At 38.6% G+C, this 22,024-nt stretch overlaps 1 protein-coding gene across 2 annotated transcripts in view; it reads right to left on the bottom strand.

The window, feature by feature from the left end:
* Positions 1–19,927, bottom strand: part of LAMA2 (laminin subunit alpha 2) — a 694,677-nt gene extending 674,750 nt beyond the window's left edge. For both annotated transcript variants that reach the window (XM_070795552.1, XM_070795553.1), the window contains exon 1: positions 19,654–19,927. In XM_070795552.1, the coding sequence (XP_070651653.1) occupies positions 19,654–19,783 (130 nt within the window). In that variant the 5' untranslated portion in view covers positions 19,784–19,927. The remainder of the gene's footprint in view (positions 1–19,653) is intronic.
* Positions 19,928–22,024: the final 2,097 nt, after the last annotated feature.

The raw sequence follows: 22,024 nt of genomic DNA, 5'->3' as shown, positions 1-22,024 counted from the left end.
TTTGTGTGGAGGCACAGACATGGTGGTGAAAAAATAAAACATCCTAGATACCAGATGCTACACAAATGTAAAGCATATGAGAGCAGCACGGTGGAACAGGATGCTGTAATTAAGTCCACCAGAAAGAATTTGATTTTCTCTACTAGTCAGTTCAGTTCAGTTCAGTTCCTCAGTTGTGTCTGATACTTTGTGACCCCATGTACTGCAGCGTGCCAGGCCTCCCTGTCCACCGCCAATTCCCGAAGTTTACCCAAACTCATATCCATTGAGTTGGTGATGCCATCCAACCGTATCATCATCCTCTGCCATCCCCTTTCCTCATGCCTTCAATCTTACCCAGCATCAGAGTCTTTTCAAATGAGTTAGTTCTTCGCATTAGGTGGCCAAAGTATTGGAGTTATAGTTTCAGCATCAGTCCTTCCAATGAATATTCAGATTGATTTCCTTTAGGATGGACTGGTTGGATCTCCTTGCAGTCTACAGCACTCTCAAGAGTCTTCTCCAACACCACAGTTCACAACCATCAATTCTTTGGCACTCAGATTTCTTTACATTCCAACTTTCACATCCATACATGATTACTGGAAAAACCATAGTCTTGACTAGACTGACCTTTGTTGGCAGAGTAATGTCTCTGCTTTTTAATATGCTGTCTAGGTTGGTCAAAACTTTTCTTCCAAGGAGCAGGCATCTTTGAATTTCCTGGCTGCAGTCACCATCTGCAGTGATTTTGGAGCCCAAAAAAATAGTCTGTCAGAGTTTTCTCTGTTTCCCCATCTATTTGCCAGGAAGTGATGGGACCAGATGCCATGATCTCAGTTTACTGAATGTTGAGTTTTAAGCCACCCTTTTCACTCCCCTCTTCCACTTTCATCGAGAGGCTCCTTAGTTTTTCTTTCAGTTCAGTTCAGTTCAGTTCAGTCGCTCAGTCGTGTCCGACTCTTTGCAACCCCATGAATTGCAGGACGACAGGCCTCCCTGTCCATCACCAACTCCCAGAGTTCATTCAAACTCATGTCCATCGAGTCGGTGATGCCATCCAGCCATCTCATCCCCTGTCATCCCCTTCTCCTCCTGCCCACAATCCCTCCCAGCATCAGAGTCTTTTCCAATGAGTCAGCTCTTCCCATGAGGTGGCCGAAGTACTGGAGTTTCAGCTTTAGCATCAGTCCTTCCAAAGAAATCCCAGGGCTGATCTCCTTCAGAATGGACTGGTTGGATCTCCTTGCAGTCCAAGGGACTCTCAAGAGTCTTCTCCAACACCACAGTTCAAAAGCATCAATTCTTCAGCGCTCAGTCTTCTTCACAGTCCAACTCTCACATCCATACATGACCACAGGAAAAACCATAGCCTTGACTAGACGGACCTTTGTTGGCAAAGAAATGTCTCTGCTTTTCAATATGTTATCTAGGTTGGTCATAACTTTCCTTCCAAGGAGTAAGCATCTTTTAATTTCATGGCTGCAGTCACCATCTGCAGTGATTTTGGAGCCCAGAAAAATAAAGTCTGACACTGTTTCCACTGTTTCCCCATCTATTTCCCATGAAGTGATGGGACCGATGCCATGATCTTCATTTTCTGAATGTTGCCTTTGCCTGTGTGGATCACAATAAACTGTGGAAAATTCTGAAAGACATGGGAATACCAGACCACCTGACCTGCCTCTTGAGAAATCTGTATGCAGGTCAGGAAGCAACAGTTAGAACTGGACATGGAACAACAGACTGGTTCCAAATAGGAAAAGGAGTACGTCAAGGCTGTATATTGTCACCCTGCTTATTTAACTTATATGCAGAGTACATCGTGAGAAACGCTGGACTGGAAGAAGCACAAGCTGGAATCAAGATTGCTGGGAGAAATATCAATAACCTCAGATATGCAGATGATGCCACCCTTATGGCAGAAAGTGAAGAGGAACTAAAGAGCCTCTTGATGAAAGTGAAAGTGGAGAGTGAAAAAGATGGCTCTGCCATCATACCAAATGTTCCCTTGGTATGTCTAATCTTCTGGAAGAGATCTCTAGTCTTTCTCATTCTGTTGTTTTCCTCTGTTTCTTTGCATTGATTGCTGAGGAAGGCTTTCTTATCTCTCCTTGCTATTCTTTGGAACTCTGCATTCAAATGGGAATATCTTTCCTTTTCTCCTTTGCTTTTCACTTCTCTTCTTTTCACAGCTATTTGTACGGCCTCCATAGACAGCTATTTTGCTTTTTTGCATTTCTTTTCCATGGGGATGGTCTTGATCCCTGTCTCCTGTACAATGTCACGAACCTCCGTCCATAGTTCATCAGGCACTCTACCTATCAGATCTAGTCCCTTAAATCTATTTCTCACTTCCACTGTATAGTCATAAGGGGTTTGATTTAGGTCATACATGAATGGTCTAGTGCTTTTCCCTATTTTCTTCAACTTAAGTCTGAATTTGGCAATAAGGAGGTCATGGTCTGAGCCACAGTCAGCCCCCAGTCTTGTTTTTGCTGACTGTATAGAGCTTCTCCATATTTGGGTGCAAAGAATATAATCAATCTGATTTTGGTGTTGACCATCTGGTGAAGTCCATGTGTAGAGTCTTCTCTTGTGTTGTTTGAAGAGGGTGTTTGCTATGACCAGTGTGTTCTCTTGGCAAAATCAAACTATGGTGGAGGTAATGAAGATAATGGCGACCTCTTTCAAAAGGCCCCAAGCATGCACTGCTGTACTCAGTGCCCCCAACCTGCAGCAGGCCACCCCCGACCCATGCCTCCACCAGAAACTCCTGAACACTCATGGGCAAGTCTGGGTCAGTCTCTCGTGGGATCATTGCTCCTTTCTCCTGGGTCCTGGAACACACAAGGTTCTGTTTGTGCCCACCAAGAGTTTGTTTCCCAGTCCTGTGTAAATTCTGGCAACTCTATGGTGGGGTTAATGGCAACCTCCTCCAAGAGGGTTTGTGCCATACCCAGGTCTGCTGCACCCAGAGCCCATGCCCCTGTGGCAGTCCACCGCTCACCCATACCTCTCTATAGAAATCATGATAACCATGTTATGTGCTTACTTAAATTTAATTTTTAGGATCTGCTCTGTTAAATTTATACTAATTGCTGAACAGAAATTTTAAAAGTGTTTAATATTCATTCCCAGTTACAGTGAAATATTTAACTTGAAAGAAATTTGCCAGTATGCTAATAATTCTATAGTTTTGGGGAAAAAATAGTTGAGTGCAGAGTATTTTTATTATCTGATTTATATTGTCATTTCAATCACTTTACTGTTTCTTTATCTATGAATAATACACACCAAGAGAATAAAGATTGGAGTAGCATGTCAGTTTTCTATTTCCTTTAAGTAAATTTTCAATTGAAAATATTGCCATGGCCTAATGAGTTCTTGTAGACTAGGGCTTCATCTGGTATTAAAAGGAAGAAAACATAGCTAATTGCAACAGAAGTTCCTACTCCTCCCTCTCACCCTCTCAGCTCATAAACACAGAAATCAATCAAGAAACCTAAGAAAAATTTATATATATAATAGGATGAATATTTTTACACTATACATAATGATAAGTGGGGCTAAAGTTACAGAAGTGATAGAGGTGTATTCACACCTGAGGACCTGGAGGAAATGAGCTTTTAACTCCATCTTAAAAATACAAGAGAAAGAAGCATGTTCAAAAGTAGGGCATGCTGAAGAAAAAGAAAGATTTCTTGATGGCTCAAAGAGCTCAGTAAAGGCATAGAGGGTGAGGATTACCTTTTTGGAAAAAAATGGGTGAAAACAGATTAATTTAGAAAAGGTAAAAAGGAAAATCCTTTCCAAATGATGAGCTTAGAAAATGTTGATGGGTTAGGGACAAAACTGGTGGAGAACCTGAAATATTAGTGTCTAATATATATTTTAAATGATAGCTGGTAAACATTTTAATCTTATGCATTATAATCCTCATCCAAAAGAGACCCCACACACAGAAAAGTCCTGAGTAAACAAAGAAATATGCATTCCTCATCCAAAGCTTAAAAATTGCTCAGCTCTTATGGGAATATCCTAAGAAAGAAAGTATGCCTCAAAAGCATAAAAAGCATTCTAAATTATTTTTTTTATCACATTAGTGGCATCGATAACAACACCTCATAATTGCACATATTGTGTTTCAGTATTTTTTGAAAGGTATATCTTATAAAAATACTCATTCTGTCACCCTGCTTTTTAACTTATATGCAGAGTACATCATGAGACATGCTGGGCTGGAAGAAGCACAAGCTGGAATCAAGATTGCTGGGAGAAATATCAATAACCTCAGATATGCAGATGACACCACCCTTATGGCAGAAAGTGAAGAGGAACTAAAAATCCTCTTGATGAAGGTGAAAGAGGAGAGTGAAAAAGTTGACTTAAAACTCAACATTCAGAAAATGAAGATCATGGCATCTGGTCCCACCACTTCATGGGAAAGTGTTTCCACTTCAGTGGAAACAGTGTCAGACCTTATTTTTCTGGGCTCCAAAATCACTGCAGATGGTGACTGCAGCCATGAAATTAAAAGATGCTTACTCCTTGAAAGGAAAGTTATGACCAACCTAGATAGCATATTCAAAAGCAGAAACATTACTTTGTCAACAAAGGTCCGTCTAGTCAAGGCTATGGTTTTTCCAGTGGTCATGTATGGATGTGAGAGTTGGACTGTGAAGAAAGCTGAGCGCCGAAGAATTGATGCTTTTGAACTGTGGTGTTGGAGAAGACTCTTGAGAGTCCCTTGGACTGCAAGGAGATCCAATCAGTCCATCCTCAAGGAGATCAGTCCTGAGTGTTCATTGGTAGGACTGATGCTAAAGCTGAAACTCCAGTACTTTGGCCACCTCATGTGAAGAGTTGACTCATTGGAAAAGACTCTGATGCTGGGAGGGATTGGGGGCAGGAGGAGAAGGGGACGACAGAGGATGAGATGACTGGATGGCATCACCGACTTGATGGACATGAGTCTGAGTGAACTCCGGGAGTTGGTGATGGACAGGGAGGCCTGTCGTGCTGCGATTCATGGGATTGCAAAAAGTCGGACACGACTGAGCGACTGAACTGAACTGAACAATAAAAAGATTAGGAAATATAGTACATGTACAGCAATTTTTAAAGGCAGTTCTTTTAGTCTGCCCAAAAAGGGTAGCTTCATTTTACAATTTTTATTGTGTGCCTACCATATGCCAGTCTAAAGACAAGAAATAGAGCAGTAAATTTTAAAAGTCCTATTATTATGAAACTTACCATATTAATTTCTAACCATTACACAGCTGAAGATCTTGAAAGAGTAACTAGTTAATTATGTGCCCTTCTAGCTTTTTGAAATAACAATAGCTCTTGAAGTTTGTACAAGATTGGATTCATCATTCAATTTATTACATAAATGAAAATCATAAACAGGTTAGACTCATTATATACATGAGCCAACTTTGACCTTAATCTATGGACTCCTGGATGAATATGGAAACTTAGGATAGGTTTGCTTTCTCAGAACATCTTAGGTAGCACATACTAGGAAGCCTGTGGATAAAATCTGCCCTTGAAAGTTGATTGGAAAATACTTTGTAAAAACTTGAGAAAGATCATAAAGAAAATAAAAAGTATTTTGAAGAATTTTTCAACGTATCATTTCTACATACAGAGTGTATCAGTAACTATTTGCAAAACCAATGAATATAGGATGTGCATTTTAAATATTTCCTTTCCATACCAATTTACTTTTTCTGTGTTACTTGGAGGTATGTGGCAAAAAATAAATAAGTAAATAAAAATAAAAGGAGGATGTGCCAAGGTTTTCAATACAGGAGAACTAAGAATATTAAGAGTCACAAGGGAAAAAAATCAAGGAAAGGGGTGAAGAAAAACTTTATATTGCAATGATGCCTTTGACCAAACCTATCATTTATCATAATACAGAGTAGTATTATTAACAATACTATTTGTATGGCATATTTTATTTAACCCTTACAACAACCCCATGAGATAGAGCTGAACGTTATGTTCTCAATCTTCTTTATTAGATGGCAATTGAATTTCAGAATAGTTAAATGAATCTAAAGTATTGTTTAAGGTTGCAGTTTTAGCAAGGACTAGAGGCAAAACTTGTATCCTGGAGTCCCAATTACAAATCCAGTGATTTTTTTTCCAATTTACCACAGTGAAAAATTAACTAGTTGTACATTACATGTTAAACGTGATTGAAACTTTTTAAATAGGGAAGGAGACTATAGCAAGTCTGTTGTTTAGTCGCTAAGTTGTGTCCGATTCTTTATGGTCCCCTGAATCATAGACTGCCAGCTCCTCTGTATGTGGGATTTCCCAGGCAAAAATACCAGAACGGGTTACCATTTCTTTCTCCAAGGGATCTTCCCGACCCAGGGATCCAACCCGGGTCTCTTGCGTTGCAGGCGGGTTCTTTACGGCCAAGTCCTAGGAAGTGTTTTGTCTGATTTTTTTTCTTTCTTCAAAATCTGATGTCCCCAAGTTAAAAAAAAAAAGCAGGTTTTCCTAGAGATCTGTTTGGGTTACATGGTTTCCTGAGGTAGTTTTTGTTTATTTGTTTCAGAAATTTACCATTAGACTTACTGCACAGGCAGACAAACTAAACCTTCTCCCTATTCAGACTGTTTTTTCACTTTAGTGAATAGAGACAGTCCAAATAAAGAGAGTCTATGTTGAGAGCTTTTTAACAATCCAATTAGACTTTTCATTGAAGACCATCCTAAAATTAATTCCCATTGTGTGTCAAACGTGCTGAATTGTCAGCTCTACCCAAGAAGATGTTAATGAAGACAGATGCTTCATAGGTTGAAAATAATAACTAATCTTTATGAAGCACTTGTCACGTGCCATACATTGAGCTCTTTAAAAAGTAATTTATCAATCCCTAATAAATTCAAGTCAAAAAAGGAGAAATTCCTTTTATTTTTTTTTAATTTTTTTATTATTATTTTTTTTTACTTTACAATATTGTATTGGTTTTGCCATATATCAACATGCATCCACCACGGGTGTACACGTGTTCCCCATCCTGAACCCCCCTCCCACCTCCCTACATGTATAATATCATAGAAACAAATCGCCAGTCCAGGTTTGATGCAGGATACAGGAAGCTTGGGGCTGGTACACTGGGATGACCCAGAGGGAATGGTATGGAGAAATTCCTTTTAAAAATTTATTATATCATAATTGAAATATAAAGAGCCATGAAGTACTACTAAAATTTCCATTCTGTTGCCTGCTTAAATAAGTTCTCATATTGGGCTACTAGCATAATCATTAGCTAATTGTAGGACTTTGTGTTCCTTCCTATCTCTATTATTGACTTGGGTGACCTTGATAGAATTCTTCAACTGCTCTGCAGTGACATAAATAGTTTGTCATCTATAATCTCGTAGGGTCTACTTGTAGAATATTTTGCTCTTCTATAGCAAAATGTCCTGGTGGTCTAGTGGCTATGATTCGGTCCTTTCACCACTGGGGCCCCAGCACGAGTCACTGGTCAGCGAAGGTGTGTTTCTTGGGGCTTCCCTGGTGGCTCAGATGGTGAAGAATCCAGATGGTAAAGAATCCATCTGCAGTGTGGGAAAACTGGGTTGGACCCTCGGGTTGGGAAGATCCCCTAGAGAAGGGAACGGCTACCCACTCCAGTATTCTCGCCTGGAGAATTCCACGGACTGAGGAGCCTGGCAGGCTACAGTCCATAGGGTTGCAAAGAGTTGGACACGACTGAGTGACTTTCACAAAGCAAAACGGGTGTTATATGCACTGAAAATATTATTTTGAGCTTTGTGATCAGGTAATAAAAGAAAGAAGAAACTGGCTAACATTTACTGATTAACTGCCAAGTATTTTCACAAATGAGGATGAGGATGGCATCACCAACTCGATGGACATAAAGTTGGGTGAATTCCAGGAGGTGGTAAGGGACATGGAGGACTGGTATGCTGCAGTCCATGGGATCACAAACAGTTGGACATGAATTAGTGACTTAACAATAAAAACAATTTTCACAAATATTATCTAGCGTAATTCTATTTTACGAATGGAAAATTTAAACTCTGTTGACTCAGGTTTTTGGTCTCAGTAAGAAAAATGGCAACATGGCTATGAATCCAATTCCTTCCATCTCCCAAGTCTATACTTTTTCTGCTAATCCAAGTTATCTCCAAAGCAGAGGAATATATATGGAAATTGAAGACATAAAGAAATATATGTTGTAAAGAACAGACTTGTGGTTGCTAAGAAGTGTTCAAGAGGGATGGAGTGAGAGTTTGGGATTAGCAGATGCAAACTAGTATATACAGAATGGATAAACAACAAGGTCCTAGTGTGTAACACAGGGAGCTATATTCAATGGCCTGTGATAAACCATAATGGAAAAGAATATAAAAAGAATGTATACATGTGTATATAACTGAACCACTTTGCTGTACAACAGAAATTAACCCAACATTGTAAATCAACTATACCTTAAAAAAAAAAAAGTGTATGTTAATAAGAGTCTTTTTTATAACAAGCTATGAAGTTCACAATAGTGAAATACTACAACATAAATTCCAATTAAAATTGAATTCATACATTTGTGTTTTCAAGTATATGAGCAAATACTTTCATCAACAGCCTCAGCTGAATTTGGTACACCATGGGGCTGGAGGAAAAAAAAGGCTGCTTCAAGCTAGAGACACCAAGACAACTTCTAGGCTTAATTCATTTTTCTTGAGGCACTTTGAAAATTCACATTTATTGAGTCCCTAATAGATGCACCATGCTTTATATTCATTGTTTTATATACTCCTCACAATAAACCAATGAGATGAAGTAGCTACCTGAAAGGACAATTGCACTACTTTGTGTTCTCCTTCACACTTTGAGCCTCATTAGGTCATTGAAAAAGGCATAGCAGGCAATAAGCTAGACAATTGGGGCAGCTACTACAGGCTTTTGAAAAAATATATTTGATGTGGCAAATTCGACTAACCTTATTTCCTCTTTAGAATAGGACCTTATATGTTACAAGCAACTTAAAAAGAATTACACTTTAGAGTTTTAACAGTATAGCTACCAGACTGAAAACTATAAATGATCCCATTTACAGCTTATTCTGTGGTCTATAAGCATTTATCAAGGCAACTAGGTTTTTTTGGAAATTCAGAATCTTGGAAATTTTTAGATTCCTTTATTCTATATTTTTGCTTATAAAACTGAAAATCTAATGATTAAACAATCAAATAATATATTAAATATATTAAGTACTGTGAGAGCATTAAACTGTAAAGGGTACATAGATACACATACAAATCCTCTCAAACTCTAGGATGTTTGCACAATTTTCTGTCTTAACTGAGAGGTTTGGCTTCAAACAGAACTCCTTAAATCTTTTTATGAAGATGCCAGGTTCTGCACTTTTCAGAAGGAATTTTGAGATTAACTCTGCTCTTATTCTTACGTATATCATTTGATTCTTGCTCTTTTCATTCACAGACATATACAGTAACTATTTTTTAAAGAATCTGTTATAAAGACAATTGCTTCTAGCCTACTGAAGTAATTTCTGTAAGGTGACTTACAGAAATAATCAATTAATTCTTTATTATAGTCTGCTGCTGCTGCTGCTGCTGCTGCTAAGTCGCTTCAGTCGTGTCTGACTCTGTGCGACCCCATAGATGGCAGCCCATGTTGTCTGTCCTCTGTCCCTGGGATTCTCCAGGCAAGAATACCGGAGTGGGTTATAGTCTAGCACCCAATAATCCAAATCCTAAAAATTTAAAGACTAAAATTTGATGGCTACTTTGAAATTTATGCATAGCTTTGAGTATTATGCATGTGTATTTCTGCATACTTTTAAGTAGTGTGTGTGTTTAAATGAAAATGAGTTTTGAAGACTATATGTTTTATTTTTCTTGTTCTTCCATAAGACCTAGTGAATCTTCAATTTAAAACTAGACTACTAACATAATTCAGAAATAATATGATTTTTAAGGTATTTTATAAAGGATCAGAAAGGATCTAAAGCTCCAAAAGAGATGACAACTTAGGGTCCACAAAACCAGGAAAAGGAACATATTCTAATTTCTAGAACTAACAGTGGAACATGTGTTTGTCCTTGACAAATTTCTCCTTCTCTAAAATGAGGATAATTATATTAACCTGTTGGAAACTTTTGCTGTGTAAATGAATGCATTAACACTCACAATGCACTAGATACTATTAAACCAATCTAAAGCATCTGGCACGCAGACCTAGTTGAACAAAGAGCCTTGGGAAATCGCACAGCCCAGTAGTCAATTGAGAAGACCGTAAGAGGAGAGATGTCGTTAACTTCCTACAAGGTGCCTCTACCAAGAGCCAGACATGAAATAGCTGCTCAGGTGTTCATCATTCAGAATTTACACAGATTAACTTGCTATTTGTACTAGATTAGGCCTGCTACAGAAAGCCAGCATTATGAGTAATAAACCACTAATAGACTAGCCTCTACAATCTTCTTCTAAATGTCACGTGCCAAACAGGATAAAGCTCCCATATTAAAATCCACATTCAAGATGACTGGAAAAATACTATATTTTTATTCATATTAACATCTTTGGCAGGCAATACCCTAGCTTTAACTCTCAATGTAATTTTAGATTATGTCTCAAAACTATCTTTATACGATAATTATCCGTGACTTTTAATAAAATGAAATATGTAGGTGAAGTTTATCCTTTCATACTTTCTAAGAAGTTAAATTTGTTAGAATCATCTCTTTGAAAACCATATTGTATTCAGAATCAGGATATTAAAGGAAAAAGAAAGGGAGGGAGGAAGGGGATGAGGGAAGGAAAGAAGCAGAGGTAGGGAGAAAGGGAAGGGAGGGAGGAGGGAAGAAGGAAGACAGAGATGGTTTGTTTTAAATGATAAAATTAGGTCAGCCCAAAATTGAGTTACTTTATTCCAAAGATTACTGCAAGACTTACAGAGATCCTTAAAGAAGTTATAAAAATCGAAGCAGAGCATCGAGTGCTTCTAACTGTAAAAAGGTTGATAACATTTCAAAGTTCCTTTCATAAAAGAAGTCATCAGATCAATACATCACTGTGTCATTTTTAATAATAGTACCTAAACTTTAGCTCTGATACTGAAATGAATGATAAAAAAAAAAAAAAGAGAACTCTAAGGTACATACATATCCATGTGGGATTATAGAGAATTTTTGTAACAAGTACATTAGCTAAAAATGCTCCAAGAAACCTAAGGCATATTTCTAGGAACACTGGGACAAAATAAAAGGATATGTAGAAGTTCCTTGAACTTGGGCAGTTTTGAGCTATTCATATTCTTTAATAGTAGAATGGAAGTGAGATGCCAAAAGCAAAAAAAAAAAAAAAAAGTTTTACAAAGATGCCTCTGAGCCTCCTGATGTTAAGACTGTTGAAGTGTAATACTCTGGAATGGATTCTCTTAAACATGCCCTACAAATGAAAGGTTAGGGGCAGGAGATGAATTTAAAATAATCCTACGTTTATCCTGTGTCTACCCCAATGGATTAGAGCTTGCTTGAGATGAAAAATATTAATTTATTCAATTCATTCATTTTATTCTGCTTAAAACTCTTCAGTATCATCCACCTGAGTTAGACTAAAAAGCAAAATCTTTACAGTGATCAAGCCCACATTACTTCTCTAGCCCTTTAATTGTGCTTTAGACCTTTGTAAGCCTGTTCCCTGTGCTCAGAGTACTCTTCCAGCTGATATCTGTATTAATCATTCCCAAAACCTCAGCAAGTGTTCACTCAAGGGTGACCTTCTCAGTGAGGTCAACCTTTATCCCTTTATCACTATTTAAAAATAGAAACCATCCTTCATTCTTAGAACTCCTGACTCCTTTTTGTTGTATTTGTCCAGAAATCCATCACTGGCTACATTCTACACAATATAGGTATTCATGATATTACTTATTCATTATATTTCCATCATATTTGTCTCAACTAGAATATAAACTCCATAAGAGCAGGGATATGTTGAGTTTGTTGTTGTTGTTGGGTGGGGGGAGCTCTCTTTTGCTCACTGAATACAATCATTCTTTAACCACATTCCAATACACATAGGCCCAACCCACCAATTTCTTGCAGAAATTCTGGCCTTGGAATTCAGTTTTACCCATGGGTTCAGCCCAGAATCCATCTTCTTTCTGGCTGCCTGGTATACACTGAGCCTGGCATGAGTCTTGGAGAATCATGTGCCTATCTAACGCTGTCCTTCTCTAAGCCCCACCTTCTTTTCCCATTCACCTCAGTTGGCTTCTGCCTTAGTTCCTGCTTAGCTACCCATTTCAAAGTTGTGACTAAGACTCCTAAACTCCAGTCTTCCAGATTAGAAACTAGACAATTTGGCCACTGTCAATGTTTTCTTCCTCATCTTTTCCACAGGGTCTCCACGTGCTAAATAAGGACGTAAAGCATATTGGACAGATGACCTGGAGTCACCTATTTTATTTAAGTACTCTCTTGGAAACTCTTCCAGACATGTTCTACCCACAGGATAAAATCCTACTGGACAGCTAATGCTGGCTGGACTCAGGTGTGCATTTGATAAATCCTTTGGACTCTATAAGGACAGATAACCACCCCACTAATCTTGTTATGCACAGGGTAAACAGAAATTAGTATTCCCTGTTCTGGACCCACAAGGCCTTGATTCCTCCTCTTCCATTGTGGCCCACCATTGTAGTTCCAAAATTCTGAAGTAGATTATGAAAGGAGATGTCAGAGCCCGTATAAAGCTTAAATGAATTTCTTTTTATCGGTCACTGCTAAATCTATGTGGACTAGAAGAAAGAACAATGATTCATTCTCAGCAGTCCACATTGAAAAGTCTAGCACATTAGTCATTTCCATGAATAATCAGTATTTATTAAATATATGAATAGAAAAAAGAGTGGCAATGATCTACTTAAGGAAACTTTTTTGAGTAGCAGCTATTACAGTATAACTGAAAGGAATAAAAAGTCCAAATTCTACTACTTCAGAAATTCTTTTTATTTAACTAAAACCCACCCATGGGGGAAAAAAAATCCATGTTTTTCTTACAGCAATCATATCTGGGTAGAACTCTTGGGGTATCTATTTGAGTTGTTAAATAATTACATCTAAAGAAGGTGAAAAGTGTAGTCATTACAGTGAGGTGAAATCTCATCTTTTAGGAGCTACAGTAACTGAGGTGAATTAAGAAACAATTGGACAAAACAAACAAATGCAACCTAATTAAACTTAAAAGATTTTGCACAGCAAAGGGAAACCATAAATAAGACAAAAAGACAACCCTCAGAATGGGAGAAAATATTTGCAAACCAAGCATCTGACAAAGGATTAATCTCCAAATATACAAGCAGCTAAATATAAAAAGAAAAAAACCTAATCCAAAAATGGGTGGAAGGCCTAAATAGACATTTCTCCAAAGGAGACATATAGATGGCCAACAAATCCATGAAAAAATGTTCAACATCACTAATTGTTAGAGAAAAGCATATCAAAACTACAATGAGATATCACCTCATATCAGCCAGATGGGTCATCATCAAAACATCTACAAACTATAGATGCTGAAAAGGATGTGGAAAAAGGGAAACCCTCCTGCACTGTTAGTGGGAATGTCAGTCAGTTCAGTTGCTCAGTAGCATCTGACTCTTTGCGACCCCATGAACTGCAGCACACCAGGTCTCCCTGTCCATCACCAACTCCTGGAGTTTACTCAAACTCATGTCCATTGAGTCTGTGATGCCATCCAGCCATCTCATCCTCTGTCGTCCCCTTCTCTTCCTGCCCCCAATCCCTCTCAGCATCAGGGTTTTTTCCAATGAGTCAACTCTTCCCGTGAGGTGGCCAAAGTATTGGAATTTCAGCTTCAGCATCAGTCCTTCCAAAGAACACCCAGGGCTGATCTCCTTTAGAATGGACTGGTTGGATCCCTTGCAGTCCAAGGGACTCTCAAGAGTCTTCTCCAACACCACAGTTCAAAAGCATCAATTCTTTAGCACTCAGCTTTCTTCACAGTCCAACTCTCACATCCATACATGACCACTGGAAAAACCATAGCCTTGACTAGACAGACCTTTGTTGGCAAAGTAATGTCTCTGCTTTTCAATATGCTATCTAGGTTGGTCATAACTTTCCTTCCAAGGAGTAAGCATCTTTTAATTTCATGGCTGCAGTCACCATCTGCAGTGATTTCAGAGCCCCAAAAAATAAAGTCTGACACTGTTTCCGCTGTTTCCCCATCTATTTGATACAAATACTATTAAGAACAGTATGGAGGTTCCTTAAATCACTAAAAATAAAACTACCATATGAGCCAGCAATCCCCACTACTGGGTATATACTCTGAGAAAACCACAATTCAAAAAGACACACGTACCCCAATGTTCACTGCAGCACTATTTACAAAAGCCAGGACATAAAAGCAACATAAATGTCCATCAACAGATGAACAGATAAAGAAGATGTGAAACATATATACAATGAAATATTATTTAGCCATGAAAAGGAAAGAAACTGGGTCATCTCTAGTGATGTGGATGGACCTAGAGTCTGTCAAACTGAGTTAAATAAGTCAAAAAGAGAAAAACAAAGATTGTATATTAACTCGTATGCATGGAATATAGAAAGATGGTATAGACGAGCCTGTTTGCAAGCCAGGAATAGAGACACAGACAAAGAGAACAAATATGTGGACACAGGTGGGAAGGGAAAGAAGGTGAGATGAACAAGGAGAGTATGACTGAGATATATACACTGCTGCTGCTGCTGCTAAGTCACTTCAGTCGTGTCCAACTCTGTGTGACCCCATAGACGTCAGCCCATGAGGCTCCCCCGTCCCTGGGATTCTCCAGGCAAGAACACTGGAGTGGGTTGCCATTTCCTTCTCCAATTCAGGAAAGTGAAAAGTGAGAGCGAAGTCACCCAGTCGTGTCCAACTCTTCGCGACCCCATGGACTGCAGCCTACCAGGCTCCTCCATCCATGGGATTTTCCAGGCGAGAGTACTGGAGTGGGGTGCCATTGCCACACTACCATGTGTAAAATAGATAGCTAGTAGGAAGCTGCTATATAGCACAGGGAGCTTAGCTCGGTGTTCTGAGATGACCTAGAGGGGTGGGATGTGGGGCGTGAGAGGGATGTTCAAGGGAGGGGGGATGTATGTATACATATAGCTGATTCACTTCACTATACAGTAAAAAATTGACACAACACTGTAAAGCAATAATACTCCACATAAAAAATTAAAATAAAAAAATAAGAGACCCAGCCAATATATTATAAAAAGAGTATGATGTGTATTAATAAGTATTAACCAGAATTATAACCAAAACTTATTCAAACTTTTGCAAGAAAGGTCCTATATCTTTCTCATGTGCATATTACAGTGTACCTAGAATAAGATCCTATTTGTTTACACAATAAAATATTAAATATAAAAAATTTAAAGAGACAGAATTGGCAGAGCATGTGCAAGGTTTTCATAATCCCAAGAAACTCTTGATACAGATTCAGTTCATTACTTTGCAGGAAATCTTAAAAAAAAATTTAGGACTAAGATATATCAGCAATTTGCATACACCAATAAGTGAGATTTTAAGAATATATAAAGTATGTTATTTAAATAAACTCTAACACATCCATAATATAACAGTCAATGGTGAATATGTTCATATTCTTACTCATACACTTTATATGTTATAAATCATTTTTACCAAACTAGTAGGCCAATATGTAGTGAACAAGCCAACAAGTTACAAATGTAACAAAAGGAAATACCATAAAAAAAAAATCAATTGCAGCTTTACAGCCACAATAAATCCCCTGAAAAGTTCTCAGGTAATTTATAAAGTGTTCTCACATTTTATAGCACAGGATGTTTTAGAACTGTGCAATTTATGGTGATGTGGAAATTATATATTAAATTTTTAAGTATTCTTGCCAAACATGAGTGACAATCATCTCAAAGATGTTTTTATTTTAAATCTCAGAAGACATCTAAAAACACATTTATATTCACTGAATATTTTCTTGACATTTTTTAAGAATTCAGAAGTTCAAATACAAGTATGCATTCTCAAAACAATAGAATGTAATACTAGAATCTTGGACTTGGTTAAGGACTGGAGACTTGAATCTTAACTTCCTTTCTGCAGAGGCATTCCTTCCTAAATCATCTCTGACATGTTGCACATTTGATCACTGCATGGACATTTCCAGAAGCTGGGTGTTCCAGCACAACCCAATTATTTCTGAACAGCTCAGAACAGGGAAGGGAGAGGAGGGACGAGAGGTTTCCTCTCATTTTATTTAACTTAAACCTTCCTCTTTGTCACACTCTTCTATGCATTTAAATTCAGGCTTTAGAAAGAATATTTTAGTCTCTCTTCCAAATAACAACCCTTCCAAAAATTCAAGGATATCTCATGATTTCCTAAGTCTTTCTTTCTCCAAATTAACAGTCTTTACTTGGAATAATCCTCCTTTAAAAATCTTTTCAGACTTCTAACCTTTCTGCTCTTCCTCCTCTCGATTTGCATCCATTTGTCAATGCTGCACTCAAATGTGTACTAAACCAACCAGCCAACCTGCTTCTAAGTTTTTTATGAGTTAACTATTCTGTCACCATATCGCACTGTATATTCATATTGAATGGGCTGCAGTTCAGACTGCCTTTCTCATCCTGTCTTTGTACTCATTCCTGTTCATATAAAGTACACAACAAATGTTTAAAGAGGGCAACATGAAACTACTTAACATCTGGATACAAATAACAAAACCAAGTTCATGTAGGTTGTGTTCATGGATCAGCCTATAGAGACCTTTATAGATTCCTGAATCTGATAGTCATCAGCTTAGCCATCTGAATCAGTTTTGGAACACCGGCAGTTGTCATAAACTTGGATGTTATATTTTCCATCAAGCCATTACCAAGACAAATGAGCATAAGGAAACCTCTGTCACAGCCCTAAAGACTTCTTCCTGGATCGATCTTGATCTACTATGCAGTAGTCTTTGGAAATTATTTTCACTCAGTTGCAATTTACCTACTATTACATTTCCATTTCCACACATTATTTACACAAATATCAGGATAAGATCTTATCTACTGCCTTGCTGAAATACAGACCCACTTTGTATCATTTTCCTATTCTGTCAATCTTAAATTTAGTTAAGGAATTTCCTTAGAATATCTTTCCTGCTGAGTCAATACTATTGATACCACAATTCACTGTGTTCTAGAAACTATACAAGATATCAAAGAAAAAAAACAACAAAAAAAATCTGATTAAGTTTCTAACTTAGTTACAATGTCTAAAAATGTTTCCTCATGTCAACATTCTTAGTAAACTAGTACCATACTATAAGGGAAGACAGAACTCATTCTAAATTAATTCTTGGCCAGGAAGGTCAGTGCTAGTATAATTGAAAAGAGAAAATTGATGATAGCCAAGAGAACACCTCTTCAATCAAACTCATATCCAATAATCTTCACTGAGACCTTGCTTTAACAGAACTGTATTGAAAAGGAAACATGGCCTCAAAAAATTAAATGGAAAAAAAAAAAACTTTTGTACTATAAAATGGGACCTTGAACATAAAACAATACTAGAAGTGCTCTTAGTTGTTAAGAATTAAGTTATTATCAGTTGCATGAACTTAAGTCACAGCTACTCCAAGCCTTAAGTTTTAAATGTGTCTAACAATAAATAATGACTGGAGGTAAAATAGTCTCACATATATAAGGTATTTTAAAAATATAAAGCACTATACAAATTTAAGGCATTATGAATATATATTTTATGTAAACTTTAATATTAACAAGCTTTAACCATTTATCCATGAGCCAGTCTCTAAATATATTGCAAATAATCTATAAAATACACAATAACTGATGCTAGAATGCAAAATATAGCAGTGTATAGTGAACGCTATGGTATAGTTAGAATTCCTTATTGTGCATAATGTTCAAATGATGTCTCAACAAATGGCAGTATAATTTCTCCATTCTGAATTCATTTCATCTTGTGCCTGGACCATAGAAATCAGAGTTAATTTTACCTCAAATAAAACTGGGGAGAGGGAGGAGACAGGAGGGAGAATAAGAGAAAAAAAGGGGGGGCATGCCATGGAAAACTGTCAGGAACCCACTTGATCCCTACTCTGCATGCTTTGAGCTTCAAGTAAACAGAGAGTTGATGATCTTGGTATCTTTACTCCCAGCTGCCTAAGAGTATTAAAGTATTATGTTTTGTTAAAACATCACATAACTGAGTAAAGTTAATATTTAAAGGTAGTATTTTTTAAATCAGCTGCCAAAGATACTCTCAAAATCATTCTCATAAATTCTATTAATTAAGCCAACATTGACCCCATTTGACTTCTCAGAAAAGCAAAAGCCAAAATAGAAGGGAAAAAAATGTTATATAGTGAATGTAAGGTCATTTTTATTCTAGGAATTTTAATCAGGGGGTTATTATTATAGCTAGGAGCTTAGAGTACATTTTTTTTCTCCCTTTAAAATAAAGTAGCAATGCTAGAAATGCTAGATTGCAAGCAGAAAAACTATCAGAACTGTTGACATAGCTTATTCCAGTTAACTAAAAGAGGGATAAGTATTCTTTAAAATTCTGGCAGATTCGGTCTCATCAAAACTTTCAAAAGCTACTAATCTCCAGATTTTGTACTCTTAGGGTAAACATTTTGATGTTTGAAACCAAACCTTAAATATTTCTCAAACTTTTTTTTTACTTTGATACATGTTTTCCAACTTACAGAAAAGTCTGCTCAAATGTTGTATTATAAATTATTGTGTTAAATGCTGCACGTGCACTTCTTTTAAAATTCATGACCATAAACTAACCCTGCAAAGTCTCCCCAGAGTTTCAGAAATCATATGCAAACATTAAGGCGCTCTGAGGAGAGTTATTTGTGTTACGTTAAGTATAACTGTTTCCCAAAGTCAGGCGAAGAGTGTTATCTGGGCACTGTGGTCTTAATTAAAACACAAATGACATAGAGGTTTCATCTGTGTTTAAGCAAGGGGAGGCATTTCACTATAATAAAATAGCATACCCAAAATAGGATGTCGGTAAATAAAAGATGAGTCTGGGGGCACCACTGCCAAGAAAGAAAATCCACATACTTAACGACTTACCGACTGAACAACAAAAAACGCCTTTACACGCCCTGTTCAAAGAGTTAGAAACAAAAGTCTCTAAAAATAAAGATGTATCAGCTGCCCTCCATAAAGCTCCAAGACGAGCCACAGCTTGGGAAATCTTTCTCTGCGGGGATGGAAACGGATTTGGGGAAACTTTTTAAAGTTTTTTAATTGGTTGAAAGTTTGCCTCTTAGAAAAACTTAGGAAACTAATTTGCAGGATGTTCAGTGATAGCAAGTAGACACAGAAACGCATGGAAGATGAAAACGCTCCGTTTTCTTTGGGGGGAGGTAGGCAGACGGTGGGTGAACTCAGGGAACTAAAAGTGAACTTGCATCAGACTTAGACCCTCTCGCCCCAAAGCGCGCTCCCCAAAGGCAAAGCAAGAAAGCGGTCCCTCTCCAGCAAGCGTAGGACGAAGGGACCAGAGAAGGTCCGCGGGCCCCAGCAGAGCGTGTGACCTGGAGCCCGTGCCTCGACTGTACCTCTTTGCTGATGCGCGGGTGGCTGCCACCGATGCTGCTGCTGCTGCTGCCGCTCCGGGCGCTGCGCCTGGCCGCCCCCGAGGCCTCCGCTGAGCAGCAGGACCAGGAGCACCCCGAAGGCTCGGGGCATTGCGGTAGTCCCCAGAGCGGATTCACTTTTCGGGAGCTGGAGTCGCTGCCGCCCGGTCTCCTGGCCCGGGCTAGTAAGCTGAATGTGCAGCAGCTGCTGGCTAAAGGAAGGAGCCAGCCCCCACCCACCCCGGCTCGGTCGCAGCCGGAGTGTTGGGGGAGAAAGAAGACACTCCCCCACCCGCCCCTTTCCCTGGCCCTCGCCCCACAGACGTCCCGGCCCAGGCCCTTAAAGGGTCCTCGGTGAAAGAGGCCTTTTGCTACAGCCTAGGTCCTTCACTGCGAGAAAAGATTGGCTTCATCTGTTAGTTGAACTTCAAGATAAAGGAAGTCATTGATAAGAGACCACTTTGTGACCTGTAAAATCCCTCCACGTGGAAAGCATTCAATTTTGTGGGAAATCAGCACAGCTAGGATCTTTAGCGAAGCTCAGAAGATAGACCTCCTGAGAAAGGCCTGGCAAAGCTGTGCGAGAGCACTGCATATCCAGGTGATCCACGCTGGGGATAAGTCTGTCCCAAAGGTCCAGATGACTGCCAGGGTACTAGGAGGCAGAAGGTGAACCGGATGAGGCAGTGAGGCCAGGAGACTTACGGCTGGCTAGGCAGCAAGAGGCGGGGCGGGGGGAGGGGATCGCAAAATAAAACAAGCCCCCTTTATCCACTGCGATGTCTATGACGAATGTGAAGGTAAAAATTAAGGTTTTCCATTCAGTCAGGTAACATGCATTCAAAGAGGATAAAAGGTCTTTTCGTTTCCCTTCAGATTCAAAATGTCTTGCTTCCAATCCCCATTTCTTCCCTGTAACTCAGCAGAATTATCTGCAAGGTTTTCTGCCACCCCGTGTTCAGATGACAGTTCCTTACTAGTTTTTTGTTTGTGTGTGTGTGTGTGTGTGTGTGTGTGTGTGTGTGTGTGTGTGTGTGTGTGTGTGTGTGTTATGGTCTGTGGCTCTCATAAGATTTGGAACAGCTCTTTACTGGAGTTTTATGAGACGTCCAGGGTGTTTTTTGGTGGAGCCAGTGAGGAGGGGGACTACTGGCGTCAGTACACAGTGAGGTTAGAGCGTTATGGGTGGGTCAGTCCCTCGCCCCAGCCCAGGCAGCTCTGTAAGGGCCACTGGACATTCATTTCGATAAAAACCCTCACGTTATATTTGCAGCCTAATTTAAGTCTATTTTGCACACAAGCAAAAGTTTTTGCATCATTTTTTTCCCTCGGATGTATCTACTATATAAATCGAGGAAAGAATATATGTGTTTTTTAACCTTATCAAGATTTGTTTATTCCAGAAAAATCTCATAACTGAAAACACCTCTGCTGGTGGTATTGACACCAGTACAATATCTACACCCTATCTGTCACGTTGACATTGACTCCGAGTAGGCTCAGGCTTCTGTTTCATTTTGCCTGCTAGTTTTACCCAAGCATTTACACATTGAACTACATGTTGTTTTATACAGATAACTTTTTCCTCTTTATTTTATAGTTGATTTTATATTTTTTTAAATATTATGAAGTTAAGTGATAATATCTATGGATTTCCTGTCAATAAAATGAAGGAGATATTGTTCCTAATAGGATTGATTGAGACCCCTTAGCCAAATGTGCTTCCCAGGTGGCGCTAGTGGTAAAGAGCCAGCCTGCCAATGCAGGAGACATAAGAGACACAGGTTTGATCCCTCGGTTGGGAAGATCCCCTGAAGGAGGGCATGACGGCCCACTCTAGTATTCCTGCCTGGAGAATCCCATGGAAGAGGAACCTGGAAGGCTACAGCCCATCATGCTGCACAAAGTCAGACATGCCTAAAGCGACTACGCATGCATTGGCCAAATGGTGCCGAAGTGAATGGATATCCTTCAATGTTACCCATGTTTCCAAGTTTTATTAATATTAGTACTAGGAAAATTTTAAATCATTTTTTTCTTTATTGTAGAAGCAAAATGGAAAATGGCCCAAACCTTGAGAATAAGACTGATCTCATCTCTCAACTTGTTTGTCAACACAGGGATAAAAGAAATACAAAATGATTTAACCAAAATTAAGATAAAAAAGTATTATCAGAGCTATATATTTTTCAGATAGACCTCACTGAGATACAATTTACACAAAATAAATACATCCACTTGGTATGTTTCACAATGTAAGCATCCATTTGACTGAGGTGTTAACCCCTGTACTGAGACAAGTTTGTGATGCTATAACTGCTTAGGAGCAATTCTTAATTCTAAATTCCATGTA

Source organism: Bos indicus, chromosome 9, assembly GCF_029378745.1.
Source record: "Bos indicus isolate NIAB-ARS_2022 breed Sahiwal x Tharparkar chromosome 9, NIAB-ARS_B.indTharparkar_mat_pri_1.0, whole genome shotgun sequence".
NCBI classification, from domain to species: Eukaryota; Metazoa; Chordata; class Mammalia; order Artiodactyla; family Bovidae; genus Bos; species Bos indicus.
This window is presented reverse-complemented; position numbering and strand designations above follow the sequence as displayed.